The sequence below is a fragment of the Pezoporus wallicus genome, unplaced genomic scaffold (genome assembly GCF_028554395.1).
Source record: "Pezoporus wallicus isolate ANWC-B61680 ecotype Strahan unplaced genomic scaffold, APGP_CSIRO_Pwel_v1 contig_6598, whole genome shotgun sequence".
NCBI classification, from domain to species: domain Eukaryota; kingdom Metazoa; phylum Chordata; class Aves; order Psittaciformes; family Psittacidae; genus Pezoporus; species Pezoporus wallicus.
In genome coordinates this window covers 2,516,415-2,542,251 of record NW_026637213.1, presented here as the reverse complement: position 1 = coordinate 2,542,251, position 25,837 = coordinate 2,516,415, and the positions used below count along the sequence as shown (strand labels likewise).

Below are 25,837 nucleotides of genomic sequence, written 5' to 3'. Positions count from 1 at the left end.
CTGAAGTCATGCAAAATGCTTCTCCAGCAAAACCAGCCCCCCAGCTAAAATCATGTGTGCACACATACATTATTGAATCTCGTCTCATATTTTGTTTCAGTGATGCATTTCAGCTCATCTGTGTAACAGGAACCGAAAGAGAGGGCCAGATTTAGATTTCAGCCACAAATAATGGATGCTAAACTTAGCATTATATTAATATCAGCAAGAACAAATCTGGAGTATTTGAAAACTGTGTTCCAGATTGCTGCCTGAGGATTTTATTTGAATCTCACGACAGTCACAAGACCAGGGTGAAAAGACTTTCAAAGTCTAAATTTGCTTTGTGTGCTGCAGCGCTACAGGAAATCAAATACATGCTCTTTTATGGTAATATTTGTTCTTTAGAAAAGAAGTCCCACCAAAGACACCCAGATTTTGCAAAACTTCAAACTGCCATGAAATGAATCCAGAGGTGGTAAACAAAGAATGCCAATGAATTTATCCTTTTGCACTACGTCTGTTAAAACATAACCAAACCAAACCATTGTTTTTTCTGATGATTAATCTGACCCCACAGAGCAGAAACTGGACTAAACTGCGTCACATACTAAGACTGCTTTACACAGCTTATCTGTTTTTCTGTTTCAAAGGACATTCATGTCATGGCCTGAGTGTTTTAATTCAATCTGGGGCTGACAGAGGAACACAGCCCTAAGTCACTTTTCCGTCTGTATGTCCATTCGTGTGAGGGGGTCATTCCCAGTCTATTTCTTGTGGCCATAACAATGTGTGATCCATGCTGAGCCCAAGTTTTGGACCTGGAATTGGGAACTGTGTTTTGAATACACCACAGTGTGTACCTGTGTCTGGGTGGTAGGTGAGGGGCTCCTTTAGGGTCAGGTTTGAATCAGCTGCACAGTTCAGAACCAGCAGGTAACTCTGCTCTACACTTTGGTCTAGTCCCAGCTTCTGGCTGTTTACACTTACTATGACCAACTCAGTAATTCAAAGGTAGCAGAATGAGATTTTATTCCATATTTCATCTGCTGATTACCTTTCCCTCCATGTTCCCTACGGTATGCCCCGTTAAATCATTCTGTCCTTTCCCACTTCTTTCCCTTCCACTTCCAAACTCATTTCTCTTTTTCTTGACTCTCTTGTTCTCCTCAGGCTCAGTGGCTAGTTCTCTCCATCTCTCTGAATTACTTGTCATTTCTCAGCTCTCACAGACCCTCCAAGCCCTGACCTTCTGTCTCCTTATTAAAGGGGCTGTCATTCTGAAGAGGTTTTTGTTTCCAGCTTTAAAACAAACATGTTTTTATTATTTTAATGAAATCTGACTTCAGCAAAGAAAGTCAATCAAAGGGCTTGACTGCAAACCTTTTAATTTGGCTGTGTTTGTGCTTCATGGCATGTATGAACATGTAGGTAACTGAAGCAGAGCACTGAAAGCCTGTTCAATGCTGGAGGTTTTGGGGAGAGTGGGGATGGCAAGCAGATGCTTTCCTGAGTTTTGGTCACTGTGTGCTTCCTACACAGCCTGGTCTTTGTGAGGGCGATCGGAACCTCCCTTCACCCTCTCCCATACTTACTGTAAAGGTATAGGCTGGCATTTGTGACCCCCAGCTTGTTGGTAGCCACGCAGGTGTAGTTCCCATAGTGTTCCTCAGTGACGTTGGCCACCATCAGCAGAGACTGGGTCCCCGTACTCTTTATCTCCAGACCGTTGGCGCTGTTTATCCTGGGAAGGCAGGAGAAGAGATGTGTAGTGCAATGGCAGTGGTGTGTTGGGAAGGAAATCGCTGCCCGGCAGGCAGTAAACAAAAGTCATTCAGCTTAGCTGGCAGGTGTGCATGGAGGGAGGCAGGAAGGAGATGTGAGAAGGAGGAGGCCAAGGAAGGCACTGATGGAAAACAGGAGAAGAGAATGAAAGGAAGAAGGAGTGCAGTAGGGTGAAATGCTACCAGAGAAGCAAGAAAAGGGAACAGGAGGAAACCCTTCCCCAGCACCAACTGACACTTGGAAACGAGCACACCATGGCCAGCTGAGGGCTAGAAGTTTTCAGTGAAACACACCAATTCATGTGTTCTAATACATGTATATACCAAAGCTGAGTCACCCCTGAGCCTGTGCACATTGGTCATTTTAAAAACTAGAATAATAACACAGCCTTCTTAATGCCAGGTAGATGCTGAGTTACAAGGGACAGATCCCATTTCTCTATTCATTTTCTCTCATATGCAAACCTCAGTGGCTCAGGTCACATAGATGGGTGAATCTTACACCTCAGCAGCTCCTTCCTTTACATGAAGGGCACCTAGAGGGGCATTATCTACTTGGAGAGGAACACTACCTAGTTTCTGTCTGTATTATGGTCCATTTAATGCATGAACATCATCAGGAAGAAAGCACTATTGTTATCTTAATTGTGTATTGGCCTATAAATGACTTAAAGATATGAGCTCCATCCTCTGCATTTCCTTCAGCATCCCTAGCACAGAGAGGGATTTCCTCCTCTTGGCTCTGCTGAGTCTGATGGGACCATTGTGATTTTCATGGTTTGCGAAGAGTAATTTGTTTGAGGAGAAGAGCTGGTGAGGACCATAGGTGGTTCCCTAAGGATCTGAAAAGGAGGGGAGAAGAGAGGTGAGCTAAAGGTCTTACCTGGTATCATCTCTGTACCACTCGAAATCAGGTGTGGGCACTGCTGATGCCTCGCACCGGAGTAAGGCTTGTCGTCCTGTGGCCGCTTCATTGCTCTTGGACTCTGTGATGGTGGGAGGGTCTGCAGGAAGGAAACACATAGTCACATCACACACTTCCATGTGGAATAAAACACTGATACTATGCCAGGGCTGGCTTCTCATGCAAACTATTTGGGCCAGTGGGGGCCCATGACTGCTCCTTGCAGTGGCAGATATTTCCCCTGCTCCTCTGGAGAATACCTGCTCTTTGAACTGTCTCTAATACAGCACATTAGCATCACTCCTTACGCATGCTTCCCTTCAGCAATGCTGAATAAAGTGCTGTCATAAATGCACAGGCATACACAGGCACAGTTAAGGTTAATGATGGACTTCTGCAATTTATGAATATTCACCTATGGATCTTTGGTTCACAAGTGCTCATCAGAAAGAAGACTTCATCAAGGGTAAAGGAAGACAGCAAAAGTAAAAGCAATAAAGTAGGAAATTAACACTAGCTTGAAAAATATTTTCCGTACCACCTCTATTGTCTAATGTAATAACTATAATAAGAAAGGAAAGGGCTGAGACAACAAGTATAAGATAAATACATTCATGGATTCAAAGGGAAGAGCTTTAGCAGGATCTGTGGGTGTGCCTTTGAGAGCCAGACCACTTGTTGAAACGCTCCTCTGAGGTGTCTAAGGTTATAAAACCTGCCCAGACCCTCCTGGACATCATGCTTCCTCAAAGGCTCCAAGAGGGCTTGCTTATGGTTGCTCTGGTTAAAGCTTGCCCTCAGCCCAGCACAGTGCTCCCACCTCTTCTTTGAAACCTGGTAGTTGCTCCATGGGCAAATGGGAGCTTGAGAGCTAAGTCTCAAGGCTGGATGGGTGGCAGGAAGAGGAGGCACCAGCACCTTCAACCCCAGCCCCACATTAAGTGACAAGCTTTATGCGTTAAAAGGCAGATTCTTTAACACCTGTTTGATGAGAGGGATCATGGAATAAGTGCCTTGTCTCTCATCACAAATACTTGCATACCCTGAGATTACAGGGCTGCAGCTCAGACAGCTACAGCTGAGACCCAGTTACCATAAAGCACACTCTGCATTTACAGAGCCCAGCTCTGCTCTCTGTATCCATCCCAGCACTGAAAGGCCAAAAAAGGAATCAAAATGGATTGTCTCAGTCAAAGAAAAAAATAATTCTGTCTGGAAAATATATGGGAAGAAGTTTGTTTGTGAGCACATTAACCATCTCAGTGTGATCCCTTTCCTGACCTTAATCGGGATTTTATGCAGGGCTTTAGGGATATTGCAGTGCACCCTCTAACATCATAAATATTAATAAGTGTACATAAATAGGATCCTACATTCACAGGCTGTGGGTTCACGTAAATATTTTAATTTGGGAAGGAGGAGGGGTGATAAAAGGATGGTGAAGGTGATTTTTTAAGCATCCTTCTTCGATTTTTTGCTTTGAGCCATATATCTTCTTGCCATCTACAGCGAGACAAACCTTTTCCATTTCACTAGAGCCAGCACAGAGGTGAGTCACTACATGAACAGGCACCTTTCTAGGGGCCTAGAAAATGACCTCGGCAGGCTCCTTGCTCTTGCCCATCCACAGACACTCTCCTCGGATGTTTAAAAGGCAGAGCCCAGAGGGGTAGCCAGGATGTACCTCAGCCACTGCCGCTCTTGTTAGGGCCTTGCTGCAGCCCTCTACCAACAAAAGGGGAGGCACTGACCTGTTCTCAGGAAGCAGCCACTCTGTGTTTAGCTGTGTGCTGCTGGGGAAGCCAGGAGTGGGTTCCCTTCAGCTCTTTTCCCTCCCCAGGCCTCAGTTTCCCTGTTTGTGATGTGCAAGGGCCATTACTTGGAAAGCCTGAAGGTGGTAGTATGAGACCAAAGCAAGGCAAGGATGCTCTCTCCTGCAGTCCTGGCTGATGAGCTATGTGCTCCACAGTCAGCCGGTGATAAGAGATGGCCAGGCAGCTCCTGAGGTTGGGTAGGTCCCATTTTTCAAACTTACTGTAGTTTTCCCACTTTCTGCTGCTTGTGGTGTAGTTTGAGGAAGCAAGATAAGGAAAGATGTATACAAATGTCTTGCTTTCATTCCCCAGACAGGACTGATTCTGTTTTCCTGTGTGTGGCCCTCCTGACCTCTTAGATTTTTTCCCTTTGTTTTGAAATAAAAGCTTTGTCCTGAAGGAATCTCTAAGTTGCTTACATTACAAAGCAGGCCACATAATATTCCAATACTCTTATCACATTATGTTTTCATATATTCCAACAGCAAAAACGTTTAAGATCTTACTGTTACATAGTAATTATGAGTTGAAACTAAGTCAAAATCAAGCATTCTGACTTGATGCAAACAATCTGTTTCAGTCACATTAAAAGCATCATTGAAATTATGTTTCACAGAAATATTTGAAAATATTAATTGGTTCTCATGGAATGTCTTGGGTTCACCAACTCAGCCGGTTTTGACAGGAAAAAAACCCTCAGCAGTTGTAGTGCAGAAAATCTGTTACTACATTTTCACATCAATGCCAAATCTGGCCCATGAAGCAGCCGGTATTAAATCACTGCCACCCACTATCTAAGGGAGTTATAACAAACTCTGTGCATTCTGAAGACGCTGCAGGGAGCCTATAACCTTGACTTCTGAGTGAGACAGACAAGTTGATACGATGTGATGGCCCAAAGGGAAAGAACGAGACAAAGAGCAAGACTGGTATTAAAAGGTGTTAAATTCACCTTTTAATATGCTAGCAAATTAGACTGGGATGGGCTGAAACAATTGCTGCCATCAGGTGTGTGCCCTAACCCGCTCTCAGGAGTGCTGTTCATGAATCAAGGCCATGCATATGCACCCTGAGACATGTCTGTAACCATCTCCAATTTCAGTTTAAGTTAATACTCTAGTGTTTAAACTGAAGAAGGTCAAGAGAGGATATACCTTCCATTCATCCATCCCTGCTGCAGTGGTATTAGCCTCCAAGCAAGGAAACAGAGCAGGGGGATGGGAATATTCACTTTAAATCACTCCAGTGCTAAATATGAGCAATACAAATACGGAGGTGGACATAGACACATGTAGGATTATAAGAGTAATGGCAATCTGAAATATCTTGTGTCCATGTGAGAGGAGCACACCAGCAGAGTGAAATTAAGCCAGTATGGGCAATGGGATCAGTGCCCTACTCATACAGCTATGGATATAAGCCACATAGCTAATTGTGCCTCTCTGTGGTGGGTTGCCATATCCTTTGGTCAAGCCCCTTTCTGCATTGGTGCACGGAGAGTCTCTTAGAGGGCTTTATGCTAATGACTTAAACCCAGGATAAAAGTCAAGTTTTTGTACCCTCTCATTAACACATGCCCCTTCCACACATGACCCCAGACCCCTAGGTTGTGATACCCTTGGGCTGTGATACCCCTGGGCTGTGATCCCCATGCATGAACTGCTGAGATGGCTGGGTGCAGGCACACGTGTGCTTGCTCTGAGCTGGCTGAACCCTCCCTTATCTCTCTTTGCTGCCTTGCTGAAGCTTCTTTTCACTGTTCTCCCAAATATCAGTGAGTCAAAACAAGGCATCGCCAGTGTTTCTGAGGGGAGAGACAGAGGCAACTCACAGCTCCTCTCTTTTTGTCTCTCTTTCTCCCTTTTTCTATCTTTTCTTATATATTACCAGGTTTAAAGCACAAACTATCCCCTATGATGTGTCTGACTGCAGATAGTTTCTTCAGCGTCCCTCTCCCCCAGTTCAGATCATATAATATAAACCCATATTTATCCTAAAGTCACCCCTGCCTGTGGGCAAAGCTGTCCCTGCTGACCCGCTCCAGTTGTGATGTACTCACAGTTCACAGTGACCCGGACTTGCTTGACGTCTGCTGAAGCAACCTCATTGGCAGCTTTGCATTCGTACTTGCCCGATTGCTCTCGCGTGATCCCTAGGATCTCCAGATACTCTTCCTCGCCTTCAAACTCTCTGCCTGATATAGGACAGAAAAATACAGATAGTAGCACTGTTAGGCACTGAGATTTGGGAAGCCTTCTGCTTAATCGCTATGGAGGAATAATCATGGCATGGATTCTGCAAATACATAACAGTCATGAATGATTCTGAAGTTATTTCAGAAGCCATATCAGCAAGATAATAGTGTTTAGTTTAGTTATGGAAAACTTGGGTTCTGGAAATCTGGAAAGAAGCATATATATGGTACCAAAGCTTTGCATCTCACAGGCTGGCCAGGCCAAGCAGCAAAATCTCTACCATATAAGACCAGAGTAGGTTCACTGTTGTGATGGCCAAGTACTGGGGACCAGAAAGGCTGGTTTAGGGCCAGATGGGTCCTCAGATGTGGTGGTGTATTGTCAGCACCCTTTTCTCCATGGCAAAGCTGTCTCAGAGCAACCAGCACCCTAACGTGCCATGGATCAGATCTCGTTAAACACAGCCAAACTGAGAAAAACAAAGTGTGAACTGATCTGCAGAGACCAATAATCATCATGAATCCCTGATCTTCTGAACATATGCAATGACATATTTAAGCCTTGCTGCCTCACTAATGCAGTTTTGAGAGCCGTGGCTTGACCATTGGGGTTACAGCTCGGGGCAGCACTCAGGGGAGGGCTGTGGCCTTGCCTTTAATTCACTGTGTGACCTTGGGTGAGTCACTCCCTTGCTCTCCCTCTGTCAGCTGTGGCTAATAGCCCTCTTCTCCCATCACCTCCTGGTCAGAGAAAGGCAGTGAGATTAATGCATATAAACCGCATTAGAATCGTTGCATGAAAAGCACCAGGGAAGCGTGAAATATTAGGAGTGGTGTATTTACCCTATTCCTTCAGGAAGCAAAGTAAAGGCCTTTCCTGGAAAGAATCTGAACCACATTAGCAGCAGTGCAAAGGGAGATGCTTCTCTCCTCCGGGAGCGCTGCAAGCAGTGGTCTGCAGCATGCAAAGCCACAAACCCCAACTGTGTGCCTGTGTGTGTTCAGAGAAAGCATCCTTTAGTCCTCAAAAGGCTTAAAGCCAGATTTCAAAGCAAAACAAGAAAAGGTCAGCTCACAACAGCTCCCATTCAGGTTTCTCAGAGTGTGGTCAGGTTTTCCAAAGCAGCTCCCTGCCCAAAAGACATTTTCAGTTTGATAGGTGCCAAGCACTTCTGAAACCCTGCTCACTTCGTGTATGTGCTTACAGCTGTTCAATGGAGTTCAGATAGTGCCTGCAAGGACAGGACTGTTGTCCTTGGCTCTGCGACACTGCATGGAAGCAGTGGGTAAGCCCCGTCTCTGGAGCTCAGGCTGCAGTGAATCCCACCACACAGGCACAGGCTTGCTGCAGTGTGTTGGCCAGGTCAGGCTGGTGATGCTCGCAGCATGCATTTCCCTTCTGCATCAGAGGCAGGGACTCCAGCCACTTCAGAATCTGCTCACAACTCTGTCCCTTACACAAGTATTTTTGCCTTTTCTATAGTTTTTCTTTTCCCCAGGAAATTTTCAGAGCCATTTTAGGGGACACCCCCCCCCCCCCCCCCCCCCCCACCGTCATGGAGGCTTAGCATGAAAACAGCAGTGTACCTATTAAACTCATATAAAAACAATAAAGACAATGTTTCCCCTCTCTTCCAAGTGGGGCTGTCCAGCAGTCCCTTTTCCAGCTCCCAGCTCCTACCAGATGTTTAGGTGAGTGGAATTCTCATTGCTGTGTCTAAGCCTTATAACTGTTGCGATGCAGTTCTCACATCTCCTAACAGTCTGCCAAAGGGCTTTATTGAGCGATAGTAATGTATTTAACAGGGTAGGGAAGCCAAGTTGGCTCCTGATGCCTACTCAGTGCTCCAGGACACAGGTCTGTGCACTGGGGCTGATACTATGGAGTGTCAGTGCAGAATGAAGCAGGGTGGGATTTTCACAGGTACTTTTATCACTGCAACTCATGAATATTTTAGGGAATCTTCACCTCTGTAGGACCAGGGTTAGGTGAGTCATAGTACTGGAAGGGACTTCATTCACCATCCAGCCAATATCCCCAGCCTCAAGGCTGGACACATAGGTCATGTCAGGGAGACAGTCATCCTCTGCCCTGCAGCCGCTCCAGACAATCTGTTCCTGTGCTTTGCTGTCCTTACCGCTGGAGCAGTTTCCCTGAAGTTTGACCCGAGCCTCTCTTGCTGCAATTTAAAGCTATTATTTTTGTCTTAGCCACTACAGACAAAAAGAACAAATCATTCCCTCCTTCTCTGCAATAGCCTTTTATCAACTTTTAAATCACTTATGTTCCTCCCTCAGTTGTCATCATTTTTTTCCCCTCTTTTCTTTCTTAGGCTGAACATTGCCAGGGTCTTTCAACCTTCCTCTGTAGGTGAGGTTTTTTTCAGACCATAGATCATTCTTGTTCCTTGCTTTTAGACCTCTCTGAGAAGTTCGCATTTTTCTGCAAGTGCAATACCCCAAACTGAACACAGCGTTTCAGATGAGCTCTTATCATGGCTGAACACAGGTGAAGGATTGAATTGTGGCTTCTGCACTGTGCCGCTGTCTATACAGCCAATATATTGTCTGTGTTCTTGCCAAAGCATGATTCATTTTTGGTTGGGAACTCTTTTAATTCCCAGATCTTCTTATCACATATTGCTACCTGCTAATAACGCTCTTTGAAAATCCCACTCCCAATTTGAGCTGACAACCAACACTTCCTTCCTTTCACAGCAGCGCTCCCAGTTGGTAGGTCAGCCAGTTGACTGGAAAGTTAATCAGACATCAGGGAAAGACTCACAAAGAAAAGGTTAAAACGTAATTTGCCTCTGCTTTGCAAATCATTTGCTCTGCAGTTCTGCCTTGTTTATATACAGGGTTCATTCCAAGTGGGACTTGCTTCTCCTGCAATATGCCCTTGTCACAAGACTGTCATCATAATGAAAAGAGGGTTGAGGGTGACTTAAAGAGCTCTAATGGAGTGGCACCCTCATTAAGGGTGCTGTTAATTCTGTCTGTCAGAGAACCACATCAATGGAGCTCCAAAGTGTCTTACAAGGATACATACTTTCCTAAGGGAAGATGTTTTTCAGCTTCTCCCCAGCATATGTACATGCACTTAAAGTCTAAACTCTGTACCATCTCCAGCAGCAGAGCTTTGACAGCTATGGGCAACCCTTCTCAAGGCATAGAGTCACAGGATGGTTTGGGTTGGAAAGGACCATAAGATTACCCAGTTCCAGCCCCCTGCAATGGGCAGGGGTGCCTCGCACTAGACCATGTCAACGAAGGCTCTTCCAACCTGACCTTGAACTTGGCCAGGGATGGAGCATTGACTTCTTCCCTGGGCAACCCATTCCAGTGCCTCACCACCCTCGCAGGAAAGAACTTCTTCCTTATATCTAATCTAAACTTCCCCTGTTTAAGCTTGAAGCCATCATCCCTTGTCCTATCACTACAGTCCTTGATGGAGATTCCCTACCCAGCATCCCTATAGGCCCCCTTCAGATACTGGAAGGCTGCTATGAGGTCTCCACGCAGCCTTCTCTTCTCCAGGCTGAACAGCCCCAACTTTCTCAGCCTGTCTTCATATGGGAGGTGCTCCAGTCCCCTGATCATCCTCGTGGCCCTTCTCTGGACTTGTTCCAACAGTTCCATGTCCTTTTTATGTTGAGGACACCAGAACTGCACACAATACTCCAGGTGAGGTCTCACGAGAGCAGAGTAGAAGGGCAGGATCACCTCCTTTGACCTGTTGGTCACGCTCCTTTTGATGCAGCCCAGGATACAGTTGGCTTTCTGGGCTGTGAGCGCACACTGAAGCTGGCTCACGTTCAGTTTCTCATCGACCAACACCCCCAAGTCCTTCTCCGCAGGGCTGCTCTGAATCTCTTCTCTGCCCAACCTGTAGCTGTGCCTGGGATTGCTCTGACCCAGGTGTAGGACCTTGCACTTGGCATGGTTGAACTTCATGAGGTTGGCATCAGCCCACCCCACAAGTGTGTCAAGGTCCCTCTGGATGGCATTCCTTCCCTCCAGCGTATCAACCGAACCACACAGCTTGGTGTCAGTGGCAAACTTGCTGAGCTGCTGGTTTGCACAGCGGAGCTCTCTAGGAATGAGTGCAAGGGAGGACTTCTGTTTCAAAGGGCATGCCAGAGACATCAATAGGCCTATTCAGCTCCTCATTCCCCTGCTCCAGGAGACACATACAACCTTAACACTTCAAGGAAAGTTTCTGTGACAGTCTCTTGCTGAAATAGTGGTAGCACTATTTTTGTCCCTGCACTGGTGACCTGTTTCAACCCTGGGCATCAACATCTTGCTACAAGACCTCAACTACTCTTGCGTGCAAGAAAGACCCTCTTGCTTGCAGCCCTAACTAACACAGCCCTAATGTACTCTAAGAGTACATTAACCGTTTGTAACAAAAAGCATTTATGTGAAATTGAGGTGTCATAGTACAGACCAGGGAGAGGAAAGATGTATCACAGCGTGTTAGAAGAATGTCAGGTTGTGGTATCTTGCACAGCGCTGTAGAGATGTTTTCACTAATTCACCTTGGCAGCCAGATTAGGTGAGTCATATTAAGTCTAACCTCTAAGGCAAAAGTGGGGCAAGGGGAGTAGGAACAGAGCTTTATACATCGAGCAAATTTACTAACGTTTCTGAGCAGCAGTCAGCTTTGGCAGGGAGCTGATGGCTGCCACTATGCAGTTTATCAAAGCGGAGAGAGAAAAGGCTTGGACAATGCCCTTTGGTACAGATAACAATGAACATATTCTATTAGGTGAAGAGAGGGACTGCCTGCTCGTGGCAAGTGAGCCACTCCATTTCCATTAAGAGGTTTGCCTTGAGCATGCTATCCAGGGATGAAATCCTGACCGTACAGCCAGACCGTCCTCGCTGACAAGGGTTATCTCCTGCCTGCTTTGTCTGGTTCAGTAAAACCCCTTCCTAGTGAAGGCCTTTCCAGGTTTCCTTAGGGTGATGACTCCTCATGCAGCACAGCTCTTCTCACCCCAAAGCATCCCTTCCCAAAGCAACCTTCTTCCCTGCAGGTTTTTTGCCTTTCACATGTTCATAGCTAGCTTGGTTTGTTGCTGCAGCCCCATTAAACACCCTCTTGCCAAGCTGTAGCTCCTTAACTCTGCCCCAGTAAATCAGAAAGAGGAGCTTTCTGCTCTGGAGGCTGGAGATAGAGACTATGAGCCTTGGAGGCTTGACAACCAAACCAACAGGGAACGACCCCGAGCAGAGTGAGCCAGGTGCCTGCTGCTGCTCTGAGCTGGCAGAGCCCTTTCTGCAGAGGGATCTGCAGCAGGCAGCTTTGATGTGTGCAGGAGGAAGGCTTTGAAGGCCCGCTTGCCTCAGCCACATTTCCCATCCCCTGGCTTCCTAATTGGACACAGTAAAGTAAATAATGAACCCAATCAGCAAACCTGCTTGGCAATGCTCGCCTGCTGGCAAAAAGTCCCCCCCTCCCTCCACCCTTTGGAGATGGCCTTGTACAACCCTATGGGCTCTGTATATCATCCCCTGCTGACATACACACCTGCCCATGCTCAAAATATATATTTTTATATATATATGTTTATATAAAGATACATATTTTACATATTATGTATTTTATATATATAAATCCCACTGCTGAGCAGAAATGGAGACTTACACACACCCGTATTTATGGGTCCTTCCCACCTCCACTCAAATGGCCCCTTCACTGCCACACACCATCACTCTTTCCTCAAAAGCTAAACTCTTCTTTCTAAAATGACACACAGGCAGATGAAACACCGCTTTTATTGTGTGCAGACAGCTCTTTCAGGCAGGCAAGGGTTCAACAATGCTTTCAGCCTTACGCTCTACCAGAGGGGTCTTTCCCTTCATGCTTTGGCTCCTTACATCTCCACATGGGAAGTTAGTCTGCAGGGTGGCAGCTACATTCTACAGTCCATAGAATCATAGGACGATTTGGGTTGGAAAGAACCTTTAAATCATCCAGTTCCAACACCCTACCATTGGCAGAGATGCTTCACACTAGACCATGTCATCCAGGGCTCTGTCCAACCTGGCCTCTAACACTGCAAGGGATGGATTCTGCTCCCTCCTCTTCTGTTTGTGTGTCCATCACTGGGCTCCTTCTCTTGTAGAAATTCCTTTAGTTCTCTTTTATTTCTTTTTTTTTAGTATTGTTGTGGTCTAAACTAAACTTAAGTTCAGACCCACTGAAAGTATCTGTTTGCATTTGGTATGTGGAGAAAGAGATCAGATACCCTGCGTCTGTGTTTGTTTTCCGTCTAAGCCTCTTTGTAGTTTTAGAGAAGGGAGAGCAGAAGGGGTTATGCATCTTTGTTGGGCCCTCCCCTGCCTCAAACAAGATGCAAGGAGATAAGAAAGATTGCAAATCAATAAATGCCATTTGAAGATTTTTGTGTGTAGCAATTTCCAGTGCTGAACTGCAGTTTTTTGCTCTTTCTGCACTCTCTATTTGTTGTTTAAGGGTTTGCTCACCTAACTTTCTTCCTTTCCTCCTTCCCTCTGCACCTTACATTCCCCAAGAACAGGCTTCTGAAAGACAAAAAATAGCTGAGGGAGCCTTTCACGTATTTTTTTTGTTTTACCTCCAGCTGGGATCTTCATTTATTTATTTTTTTTTAATTCAAAACTTTGAAGATCTCATTTATCAGCCTCTGTCTCTTCAGCCATCACAGATTCCAATGAGCTTGGCATTTTTTTTCCTGTCCCTTAGTTGAAGAGCCTTGTTTTTAGCAAAAAGATCAGTGGAGAGCAGCAGATGGTGGATGAGCAAAGGGAATGCTACAGTGAGGAGGGAAGGCAGATAAACTAGTGTGGGGCATGGGATGTGGTGAGAATGGGGAAAGCTTGAGAGCAGGAGGAAAATAGATGGAGGATAAATAGAGGGGGGGATTAAAAGAGGAATGGTGCTGGGAGAGAGAAATGCAAACAAAGTGAGATTCTTCAGTAACTGAGATAAAGAGTAAATGGTAGTGAGCTACTGACAAAGAGAAATGCACTGAGACAGAGCAAGTGAGAAAGATGGGAGGCGAGACGGTGGCAAACAGAGAGATGTATGGCATGGAAAGAGGCACAGACGCCCCTTGTGTAAAGGGAGCTATGAAATAACAATTGCCAGAGGGATGGAACAGAGGGGTCACATGCAGCAAGGCAGTAATTACTCTGTTTAAGCAGCAAGGCACAGCAGGGTATTTATTGTTTAAGCTGGCCTCATGCCTCCCATGCCCTCAGGTCTGTAGCTATTACACATAAACCAAAAAACTAGTGCCGTGCCAGGAAGGGTTCTGGCCTGGCTCTGGCTTCATGAATGAGAATGAGTCAGATCAGGCGGAAACACCCTGGCATGGTTTCCCCTGGCCTTCACAGGACCGTGCTCATCACCAATCTCATTTTCTCCTTACGTGCAAAGCTGGCTGCTGTGCCTCCCGAGCTAAGCACTGTGCCTGAGGTGGCCCGCAGCACAAGTGCCTGTTGGCACGGACAGGGTTAAGAAAGACTGGGATATTTATGGTTACTTTTCCCCCCAAACCCACACATTTAGCTTGCAAATAAAACCTTCCAGTTTGAGAACACCCTCCCCACACTGAACAACCATCTCTGTGCTCTCCATTGAGGGACATCACAGACCACTTGGGACCACTCGCTATCACTGATGTCTCTGCCCAGGAGCTGGAAGCCAAGAGCTGACAGCTCAGACACAGCTTACATCCTGGCCATGGGTGCTTGAAGCAGCCACAGCAGGTCTGCAGCATCTCTGAATTTCCATTCCCTCTTCACTCATATTCATAAATGACCACTAAAGGTCATCTCACTCTCTCAAATACAGAGTGTGGGCATGGAATCCTGTGCAATATACTGCTGCATCTCAGGGACTGATTAGATTTTGCATTCCAAATCCACATGAAAGAAAGGGAGACACTCCCTGAAATAAAATCCAACCTTGCTCCAGGTCAAAGGCTTCTGTTTGACCAGTGGTTTTCTTTTGCTTTTTCCTGAACCAGAAGAAAGAACTAATGTTCTGCCTCAACTTCCGATATAATTTCAGAAAAATGATTTCATGACAAAGAAAATGACTTTTTTTCTATTTTTTTTTCCCAAAATTACTCACTGAATTTAACCCAGATTTGCTAACTCCTTTTTAATGAACACAAACAGCATGTTCTGGATAGATGAATTGCTCTTGAACAAAACTTGGCTGTGATGCCAATGTGTAAAGTAAATTATGAACCATGAGGTAAATTTAGTCATCTAATGTCACAGCTATAATATTACACTCCCTGAATGTTGCATGCCACAATGTCAGTTGTCATGACTATGCTACCAAAACATCAAACCTTCCTTTTACTGCCAAGAAAATGACATATAAACATGAACAAACCAATGCTTGAGGTCTTCATCCCCCAAATTTCTGCCTTTTGGAAGTTACTGTATGACAATATGAGGTAGAAGGCATCATCAGCTAGATGAGTCACTGAGATGACACCAGACCTTCTGAGTTGTCTTAAGAAAGCAGGAGTTGGTAAATACTCAGTGTCCCATGCTGGAGCAGCTGGTAAAACAGGGGTTAGAAACAGGAGCTGTGACAAAGAATCACATCCCATGCACTGGGGTTGTGTGGTGTGCACACACTGATGGCAGCACACCAACCCCTCGCTCCCTGCAGCGTGGTCAGGGAGCTGTACCATCTTCCCTCACCACCTACCCAAAGAGGATGGGCAAGAGGAACAGTTGAGGGGCGGAGCAGAATCAATTGGTGTTTGTTTCTCACTGTGTTCAGCTGATAGTTGATGATTAGGACTAGGTTTTCTTTCACATCATGGAAACCTATGCAAGGCAATTAAAATACGACAGCAAGCAGTCGACCGTTACAGTATTCGGTGGCTCTGTCAGTTGATTTCCTCTCATTAGGCCTCCTTTCCCTTCAGATTCTCACATTTTGGACAAAACACTCATGCTATCACCGTTACACCATTTGAAGACAAGCTCTTCCTCACAGATGCAAGACCAAAGGAAAGAGCAATAGTAACAAGTTCCATTTGAGGCAAGTTCCACAAGAAACCTGGCTGAACCGTACTGCTTCTGTCCAGCCGGTGAAGAGCAGAGATGGACCGCAATGTAGTACCTAGTTTAATTCCACAAATCATCACATCAGTCCCAGACCTTAGGGAAACCTCATGTGGTGACGCTCAGTGGTACCAACTGTGCCCATCTGTCTATCTGGGAACTATAGGGTTGGTCTGTGCTTGGTGGCATCTTTAAAAATCCTTGTTATGTCCCTTACAAGAGTCTTGTGTCTCCCATAAAGGAAGAAGTGCTCAATATACTACTGTGCAAGAATCGAGTGACTCTCTTCCATAGACATCCATGAAAATGTTGCCCTGTTTCTAAAGATAATGGGTTTGTTCCCTTCTGTCTTATGTCTGATCATACTTCTTGGGATGAGGAAGAAAGAATGAAGCCAGAACGTCAACCTAACTTAAAGATTTAGAAACAAAATTTAAAAAGACCCCAGAGATTCAACTTAGCCCATAGAATTCCATCCTCTCATGTTTGAAACCTGGGAGAAGGCTTGAAAAATTACAAATTGGACCAGATTTACTTGAAATGGGACAGAGCATAACTTTAGAAGATTACACATTGCTGCGGCTCATTCTCTGCAAGCTGGAGCCAAACATTTCATGGCCAGATCACACAACCCCTCAATCTCCTATGCCTCTCTGCAAGATAGCAATTCCTGTAGCTCATCCCTGTTTTCAGTGAGGCTGCTCTGGACATCATGTTCACAACTAACACCTAAAGACCGAGATTTCCATATCAGCCTGGGCCTTGCCACTGATCTTTTACACAGCTGTAATTTTCAACTGAGAAAATGAGGTCAAAGAGTTAAGCCACCCCTCAGGAAGATTTACCCTTTCAAAAACATGTCAATGTGTTGTGATGCCTGGTGCCAATATTTGTATAGGTGGATTAGCTCCCTGAAAGAGCATACTGTTTGCTTTTCTGTTGGCCCCTCTCCTTGCTGCAGCGTTTCTCAATTAGATCCAGCACGGTGACTGCCTGACACCATCCCCTTTATCTGCTCCTAGTGGCAGGAGTAAAGGGATATTCTCCAGGGAGCACAACAAGGGATCAGGAGATGAGACTAAATGGCTGGGTTTAGGATTGAGCAGGCAGGACGCATTGCCAGGTATCAAGGCAAGGATCACAGAGGGTTTGAGGCAGGATGGGCTGTGCTGAGAATACATTGTATTGGCTCACACACTGCAGGGGCTTTTGATCAATTGGGCTGGCTCTTGTGATATTATCATCTGAGCTATCTGAGGTTGATTCATAGTGATAGTGGTCCAGATAAATGATTGCTTCAGTCCAGGATGTTTAATTCCTATGCTGTTAGCCACTCCCTTGCTTTCCAAAGAATAAGGAGACTTGCAAGGCGCTGCCTGCGAAGAAGGAAGGCGTTTGCTCAGTGACTAATATTGCAGCACATAGAGTCCTACAGGGGAGGTACGCAGAGAGGAAAGACAAACCCTGATTTTGAGCTCTTTTAGCTCCCTGGTGCAACATCTACCATTGCAGGTGCAGTTGCTGGTCACCAGCACTATTGCAAATCACGTCTGTGAGGCAGGGTGTCTCCACTAGGGATATGGAAAGAATAGGGGATAATCAGAAAGGGAGAAGACAGAAAATGATGAGTAGAAGAAAGGTTCAAAGCAACTTCTTTCTGACTTCTTCCAGCTTATCCCATGGGAAAGGGTCTGAGGGCAAGCCAAAACAGTATTTCATTGCCTTTGTCCCAACTCCTAATACTCTTTCTTGTGATGTTTACAGAAAACTTCCAACAACTGTAACACTGCTTGCATGAGAAGTCCATGGCCAATCATGTCAATCAAAAGTGTCTCAATGGGCTTTACCTCTCTGTATCTACCTGTTCTGTTATGGACAGGAATCTACTTACTTCTGCCCTCCCGACTCCCTAGATGCATGTGTCTTGCTCTGACAGGAGCCCCTATCTCCTACTGGAGCCAGAGGTAGCCCAAAGACCCAGGAAAGCATGGAAAGCCATCTATTTTATGTTGAGGACTCATTGGTTGCTTTCTACAGAGCTCCTGAAGAGACAGGAGTTTCTTCATTAGAGCACCTTTGCGACTGCACACCAGTGAGAGTTCTACTGTAACTGAAACAGCAGTTGCTCCAATTAAACCAACACAGGCCACCTTAATCACCAACATGATTTCATCTTCCTTGAGGAGAGAGGGGAAAGAGGAATGTCTGATAAGAGAGAAAGAAGAAGAGAAGTGCTGAGTCCATTTGCTCCTGGTTCCTCACTTTGGGGCATTAAGGGATGTCTCTCATCTCTCTGTAAAGATTAATGTGAGCTTCCGAGGGCATGTTTTATTAAATGCTTATATAATAATTAATGCTTGAAAGCAGGGTTTCCAAAAGCCACTAAATGCTTTAAAAGGACAGGACCCAGTGGCTTTCAATGGCATTTGTGCTTGCGAGTCACTCAGGTGCACTGGAAAACTTCACCTCTACTCCCTTATTCAAATCAGTGCCTCATTTACTCCATCAGCATGACCTTGCCAGGCTACGTGGAAGAAACTGGGGGCAGAGGTGAAAGCCATGAGCCCTCTAGGGAGAGGGTCCGTGTTTCCTCAACCTTGGCTGGAGAGAGGGCCTGAGTGAGAAATCCATCAGCTGAGGAGCAAGTACCCAGACACCAAGGACTCATGAAGAAATAACAGGATGGTAATTCCCATCCTGCCTGTCCCAAAGCCTGCAGCAGGGAGGCACATCCATCCCTGAGATGAGGCATGCCAGCAGGCCAGGTAGAAATGCTGCTGGCAAGCTAGGAGGCCAGTGGGCCAAAGCTTAATAGGAAAACAGCAGTGATTTGTCTCCACCACTATTTATGTTTCAAGCACGACAGCCTGTCAGTGGAAGTGAGTGCTGCAAAATTTACTGCTCCTCTGATCTCTGCCACAGTTGCATGCTTGACAAGTCACTTCATTTGAAGGGCTAGGTGTTGGGCTGGGCTTTCCTCCCCCATGCTCTCCTTCAATGAAAGCCACAGACCGACTGCTTTTACACTGCAAACTCTTCCCCTTGGGGGCTATATTATCAGGGTGTGAGTTTAGAGGAGAGGGATGTTCCAGTGTATTCATTTTTAACCCTGATACATGCCGGCCATCTTCCAGGCCACTTCAGTGCAGATGTGTGTCTGACAGGACACACACATGACTGAACCAAACTAATAATAGCTGGGCTTCAGAGATGGACAATTGGAGATGGAGAACATGGGAGTGTGCTGAGCACCAGTGAGTACCAGCAGGGCTTGTGGGTGAGAGCTGCTGAGCATCATAAAGAAGGCAGTGCAAGAGCTCATGGGGATGTGAGAGGAAACACAGGTGGGTGAAAGACTACACAGGAATTGCATGTGTGTGTGTGTATGAGTGGTGGGGAAAATACACATGGACACACGGGGGTGGAACTGGAGGTATGACAGAGCACTAAGGTGAAGATGTGCACTGTCCGGCAGGGAGAGAGGACAAGACAGTGAGTGCAGGGGGGTGCCTGTGGTCTTGTATATAGGCAGCAGAGCTGCACATCACATGGGAGTGGGTGCTTCCCCATCTCCTCTCTCAGAGGACCCCAGTTCAGTCTCATTTCCCTCTGCTGTCCCAGGTGTTGCTTGGTGCCTGCATCCATGCAGCCTCTTGCACATCTGCAACAAAACACCTTTTGGCAGGTGGGACAAGAGACCTCATTAATGGTGAAAACCTGTAAAGGCTGGTTTCAAACGCTCCTGGAAAGCTGCAGAAGGGAAGTGAGCCTGCTGTTTGATGATGTGGGCCATAAGAAATTCCAGACCCTCCCTTTTATTTCATAACTTGTCCTCATTGCGCTATAAACGCCTTGTTGAAGGGCTCTGGTCTCAGTTGTGTGGAAGCTGCTCTCCATCATGGGCAGCACCACATCTCAAACACTCTGACTCTTCTTTTGGCTTCAGATACTAAGACAAGGCTGTCAAGAATATGGTGCTATGATAGACAGACAAAGGGGACTGGGCACATCCTCCTGCCCCAACCACTCCTTTCCTTTCTCCTATACTGCTTTCTCCTGCACATATTCTGTTGATCTCATGCATAAGATCCTTTCACTTTGCTCTCTCATGCGCACTCAGTAAATCACACACGTGCATGCACACAAACACGTACCCCTACACAGACTGCCATGAAGAAGGAAGGCACATCCTCTTTTTTCCTGTCACAAGGGTGCAGGACCATTGCAATTCTCCACCAGCCCTTTAGGAATCTGTTCTCACTTTTCCAATGGTGCGGGCCAGAGGCCCTTGTTCTGCAATTGTGCCACATAGTTTATACGATTAAATATAGCATCTGCAGCTATATCAGCTGGGCTAATAGTGACAAGTGCTATCAATCCTCATACTTCAGTGAATAAACTGATCACTAGCTGGGGACAGAAATCTCCCCTTGCCTCTTATCAGCATAACATAGAAACTTCATGCCTTATGTCGGCTTCATGTCACTGTAGCACAGAACAAGGTTGCAAATAGTCCAATTCTCTTTCTCAGGGCAGTTTACAGTGCTGCAACACAGGGCTGTATTGACAGCAGCCATATTGACCAGCACCACATAACCTAGCATCCCTCCTTTATTGCAGCACCTTCTCCTCTTTATCAGCTTTGCCACTGGAAGCATCTGCAATGGCTTGTCAATACTATGTCCTCGCCCTGCTGATGTGTGGATCTCACTGACACAGATTGCCTCTTTAGAAACCCAAGAGTGGATGGAGGGAAACAGAGGGAGGTGGAGTTTGTGAGTTAGAGACTGACAGATAGTTTGGGGTATCTTCTATTCTTTCTTTGCTTCACTGCTTTCCAAGCAACATAACAGACATTTTTATGAGCAGCTCATCCAAGGCTGCTCTAAATTTTACTGTGGGTGGGGGAGAAACGTGGCAATCATGCCCTTCCATCTGGCCTCCAAGGACCAGGAATTCATCCACAGTCATCATCCATGCCCCGTGGATTGAGATCCTCTGACACTTTTACTAGGTAATAGCCCCTCTTAATAATCCAGCCATCCAATCGAATTCCTTTTTATCACCTCTCCAATACTGGCACTCCATCTGAGCACTCTCTATAGGCGAGGGCTTAGTGGGAAAAAAAATCCTGCCACTTCTGACTGTAAGGTATTGAAATAATAGCTATATATATATAAAGGTTTTCAAATCCCCTCTCCCCAAACACTTATTTCCTTATTTCTCAGCTGCTCTCAAAACTGCTGTCCTTGTATTTCTAAGTCTGGCATTCCAAATGGGATGCTGGGTTTGATTAAAACAACTTCCTGGCTTATAGGTTATGTCAATATCCTGGTGGGATTTTAAGCCACTAATCTCAGCAGTCTGCAATTGCAGAACAGTTGAAGGAGGGGAGGAATGTTAACTACATTAAAATGGCAGATTCACCTGCAGACTGTATTTTTTCCCTGCTTCAGGAGCAGAAGGTCCTGAGATAATTTTCAGGCAGTATGAGCTTGCATATACAGGAGGATGCAACAAACAGGAGGGAGAGGGAAGAAGAGAGAGAAGGAAGAGGAATAGAGAATTGGGAAAGAACTGGCAAAACAACAATAAAAACCTCCAAAAACCAGCATAAAACAGATAGTTTGTGAGACACAAGTCTTCAGAAGAAGGACAGAAAAGGAAATAGAGAAGGAAATGAAACACAGAGCATGAGATATAGATGAAAGGTTGATTATGAAAAGAGGTGAGGGGATGCAGAAGGTTAGGGCAAGCCAGCAGAGCTCTGTGCAAGGCGAATCACCATGGGAAAGCAGTGGGGAACGTAGTTAATGTTGGCTGGGAATGCAAGCAGTAACTGAGGCCCGAGTCTTTCAGATGTATTACAATTACATTGATCTGTGGTAAACCATTTCCCTGCTCACAGGCAATACAAGGCTGTTGGCAGTATCACTGAGGGTATGTACACTGCATGTGTACACACCATCAGACACTTAGATGGTATATACACATGCACGGGACATACAAGGGGGAAGAGAGGAAGGTTCCCATGACCTTTGATAGCAAGGGCTTGGGACAGAGTGGGAATGTTTGGTGCTGACTCCTCCTTACTTGCTGCCCTCTTCATCTCATTAAAGGCAGATAAAACACACCATGAATTACCGTCACAGTTCTAGACAAACAAGTGCTTTCAGTTCTACCTTCTTGAATACAGAAAGTCCTCTAGAAGGTGTCAGTTAATAAAATGCTCCATGCTATGATTCAGCCTGTGTTTCATGGAGGAAAGAAACTTTGAGCCTCTCCAGTTGCTCTTCACTGGGGTCATTTGAAGTTTCAATGCCCTCACTTGCAAATCTGTTCTGGCAGGCAAAGGCTCCTCATGTATTTGAGCTGCCTCAGCTTGTCATGCAGGGCAGGGAAGGAGCCTGCAAGCAGTGAGGGGATGGGGATGAAGCCCACCCTGCTGGAGACCACAGGTCTGCTCGTAATGCAACATGAGAAATGGCCTTGCCACTCTGTGACCTCCTGAACACGCAGCCTGCCCAAAGATGATCTCATCTGTCATATGTAATGGGAAGGCTGAGGTTTGTTATGAGGGGGAAGAGATCTCCACTTGGATCTGAAAAATCCTGATTTCTTCTACAGCCCCTCTCCTCTTCCAGATGGAGGCACTTGTAGGGAGTCATGGGAGACAGCTAGAAGAATGAGGAACTGAGATACCTATTCAGGTATTTGTTTACTTCATGCAAAAGCCTTCCTGAGCTCTTTGCAAACATAAATTGTCTGAAGGTGACATATAATAAATATATTCTGAATTTGAACCTCCTTGGAACATTTAAGTGTGCTGCCCCTGGCAGCATTGGGTGTTAACTCACATACCCCTTGCTTAATGATTCAGGGATTTTACTGCTCTAACTTGGAGCAGGTGCCAAGTTGAAGGCAGGAAGGTCTGACTCCATCTGTGTTTCTGTACATGCAGTCATCCACAAAAGCGGTTGATTTCTGCACTACCCCAGAGGCAAGCCTGGCTCTTTCAATAACAAAAAAAGAAAGAATAGACAGTTAGGAGCCCTTGGGGAAACAGAGATGGGTTAATGCTGGCAGAAAGTACCTGGCACTGCTTAGAGTCATAAGGAGGGAGATGGTCTTGCTTCTCTTTCTAGGTGCGAGCACTACTCCCACCTGCATCACAAGCCTTGTGATGTGGGACAGGAACATGGGTTGTTGAGATGCTCACCTATATTCTCTTGTCTGTTTTCTGCATGGAAGTGCCAGCAGGCTTTCCAGTTCCAAGACTGCAGTCTAGGTGGTAGATTAAATCTCAGCTTAGGCTGGAGTCTTTCTAGGGAATGAGCCTGCAGAAATTCCCACTGAGTTTTCTCAGGAGAAATGCAGTCTAAGTTAGATTCAGACTAATAGCCTAACACTTGTTCCTCTCTAAAAGCAGAAAATGCTCAAGGCGTTTTTCTTGTGCTTGTGCAAAGATACTGATCACAAACCTGTATACAGCACCACATTCTGGGGCCTTTCTGCAGGGAAAAATCATTGAGCAAAGTCATACGCACACACCCAGCAAAAAAGGCACGAGATGAAACACAACTGTGTGCAGATGGAACAGTCACAGCTATTTCAACTTACAAGACAAGAAATAGTATTTCAAAGACAATACAGGAGTTTTCCCCTTTGAGAAAGTTCTTAATCAGAATTCGCTGTAAGTCCTACTGCATTTATATGCCCCTAAACTGAAGAGCCCCGATAGAGGTTATACTGCATTCTGCAGGGCTTTGCCCTGCCAGGAAGAGCTCACAAGCCTCAGGCATTGGTATCCCAGAGGTCTAAATCACTTACCCTGCTTTTTGACCCACCATCCCCCTACTTCCAGCTTCTCGACCATTTTTTCCCCTTCTTAAGTTCACATACCTATTTTGTCTTTTCACTTCCTCTCCCTACCCTCTCTCCCTTCTCCTTTCCCCTATTATTCTACTTTTTCTCTTCCAACCCTGTTCTCCTTCTACTCATATCTGAAAGACTGAAACCTGACTGTGACTCAGTTGAGCTATTGCAATGACAGAAAACATTCATGGAGGAATAGTGTATTGGAGAAACATCTAGGAGAAGAGCTTTTATACTTGCAGCTTGCTTTTGCTTTTATAGCTGTCTCTCACATGGAGAACACATGTGGCGATTGCTCCAAGAGAGATGATGCCGTATCACACCACATCACTTCACTTATGGAAGCTGGGCTGCTGGAACTTCCCTTTAATATGACCCACTGAAGATGGGTTTGGTTTGAACTGATGAGGGCCTGTGTCTATTTGTACTCGAGGACCCTGGTGGAAAGTTCATGGCTACGTATACAAGCTTTGATGCTTAGGATATTTATCAAGAAAGCAAGAAAACAACATTAGATACCATGGTGGTGTAAAAGAGGCAGTAAAAAGTAAGAGAGAGGTCAATCCTGCAGTCCCATGCATACCTGCTCTTTAAAATGGAAAGTTTAGTGTAGTGTGGAACATGCATCCATGTTTTACTCTCAGCCACTAACAAGGAAGTAAGAATCTTAAGGAGGTGGTGCTTTATCCATGAAGGAAAAACAATGAATCAAGCAGTTATATAAATAAAGGACACTATCTTCTTGATGGAGGAAAGACAGGGGCCTGGGTGGACCACTGCCCTTTTTCTGGGCTTAGACTACTCTTAGACATGTCCTCCGTGTCCTGTTGCTTTCCACTTCTGTCTCACAGCATCTCCACATGCACTTTTCTATACACATATTTATGGATGGTCAACTTTATATAACAAAATTTGTATGCAGCAGGCTGGAAATGAAAGTATAACAAGCGCTGCAGAACTGATCTAGTCCTCATTAAAAAGAGAAAAACCTTCCTTCACCAAGTATGACCTAGTGTCTGTATCTCCCTTTTGGACAATATATACTGTGCTGTACATACAATGGAAGCAATAAAGAAGCCATTATGTAAAATAAAGCCAGGCTTCCTAATAGGGCAGTGAGTGTTTGGCATGCAGTCATTGATTTAAACATCAGCCAAAACAGGTAATGATTAAAAGATGAGAAAATGCCTGGTCTCACTCAAGAGCCCAATCAACACATTGCAAAAACCTTCCACAGCCTTTGCACAATAATTCTCTGGCTGACTCTTGCTAAGTCCAAGGTGCAGGTGGTGGAAGCATTTGATCCTGCTGCCCAAACCCTCCCCATTTGGAAAACAAAAGGCTTCAGCTTCCAGTATTTTCAGTCTTGTCCTCCCTAGCACACAAACCATGATATAAATTAACCAAGAGCTTGGTCTTCTACAGCAAGCAATGGTCAGTATCCACACCAACAGAGAGAAGGTCCTAGAGGACAAAAGCAGCAGCAAAAGCATCTGTTATTTAGTACTATAGAAGCAACCTTCTTCTGTTTTCATTGCATGTTTCTACCTCAATTGATGCTCCTTTGTGTCCTGAGATACTTCCATGAGCCCATAGGCTCATAGCCAACCCGCAACCCAGTGTTAAACAGGCTTATGCTGAAACACTCAGCGTTTTGAGGCTGAACAAAACCAAATTGGGAACAATGCAGCATACTGGAGACAATCTTTAGAGTGAGAATTATATGAGCCTGACATGGAAATAACTGAGCATCTCACTGATTTGTACAATGCTGCTTCTCTTTCATTTCACTTGCTTTTAGCCAGCTGACTGAACTGTCTCAGGAGACACCCTGGTTCGGGGTTCATCTCCACACAGCTCTTCGTGTCCATCTCCTCCTAGTAACCAGCCTTTCCCTTCCAATTCCCGCAGTATGAATAAGAATATCTCTGCAGGGAAAAGTCATCTTTCTCTGCAATCCCCAGTTTAATACCCTGACATGGCATCAATATCTTGCTGCTATCTCTTCTTTTTAATTAAGTTCTACCTCTGCCTTTTATGCCCCTTCTCTTTAAGCTGTTCAGTTTTTCCTCTTCTCTCTGCCCTGCTTCACCCTTCCTGGTGGGGTTTGGTTGTTTTCCTTCCCCCTTTCCCTTTCCTCCTCTCCTGGAAACTTGCCAGCCATACAGCAGAAGGGAGCACACCGAGAAAGGTTAGGCAA

General features: G+C 45.5%; 1 protein-coding gene across 3 annotated transcripts in view; it reads right to left on the bottom strand.

Moving 5' to 3' along the window:
* LSAMP (limbic system associated membrane protein) overlaps positions 1 to 25,837 on the bottom strand; it is a 423,655-nt gene that overhangs the window by 19,413 nt on the left and 378,405 nt on the right. For all 3 annotated transcript variants that reach the window (XM_057404163.1, XM_057404161.1, XM_057404162.1), the window contains 3 exons: positions 6,541 to 6,675; positions 2,647 to 2,767; positions 1,575 to 1,723 (listed from right to left, as the gene is read on the bottom strand). In XM_057404163.1, coding sequence (XP_057260146.1) covers positions 1,575 to 1,723; positions 2,647 to 2,767; positions 6,541 to 6,675 — 405 coding nt within the window. The remainder of the gene's footprint in view (positions 1 to 1,574; positions 1,724 to 2,646; positions 2,768 to 6,540; positions 6,676 to 25,837) is intronic.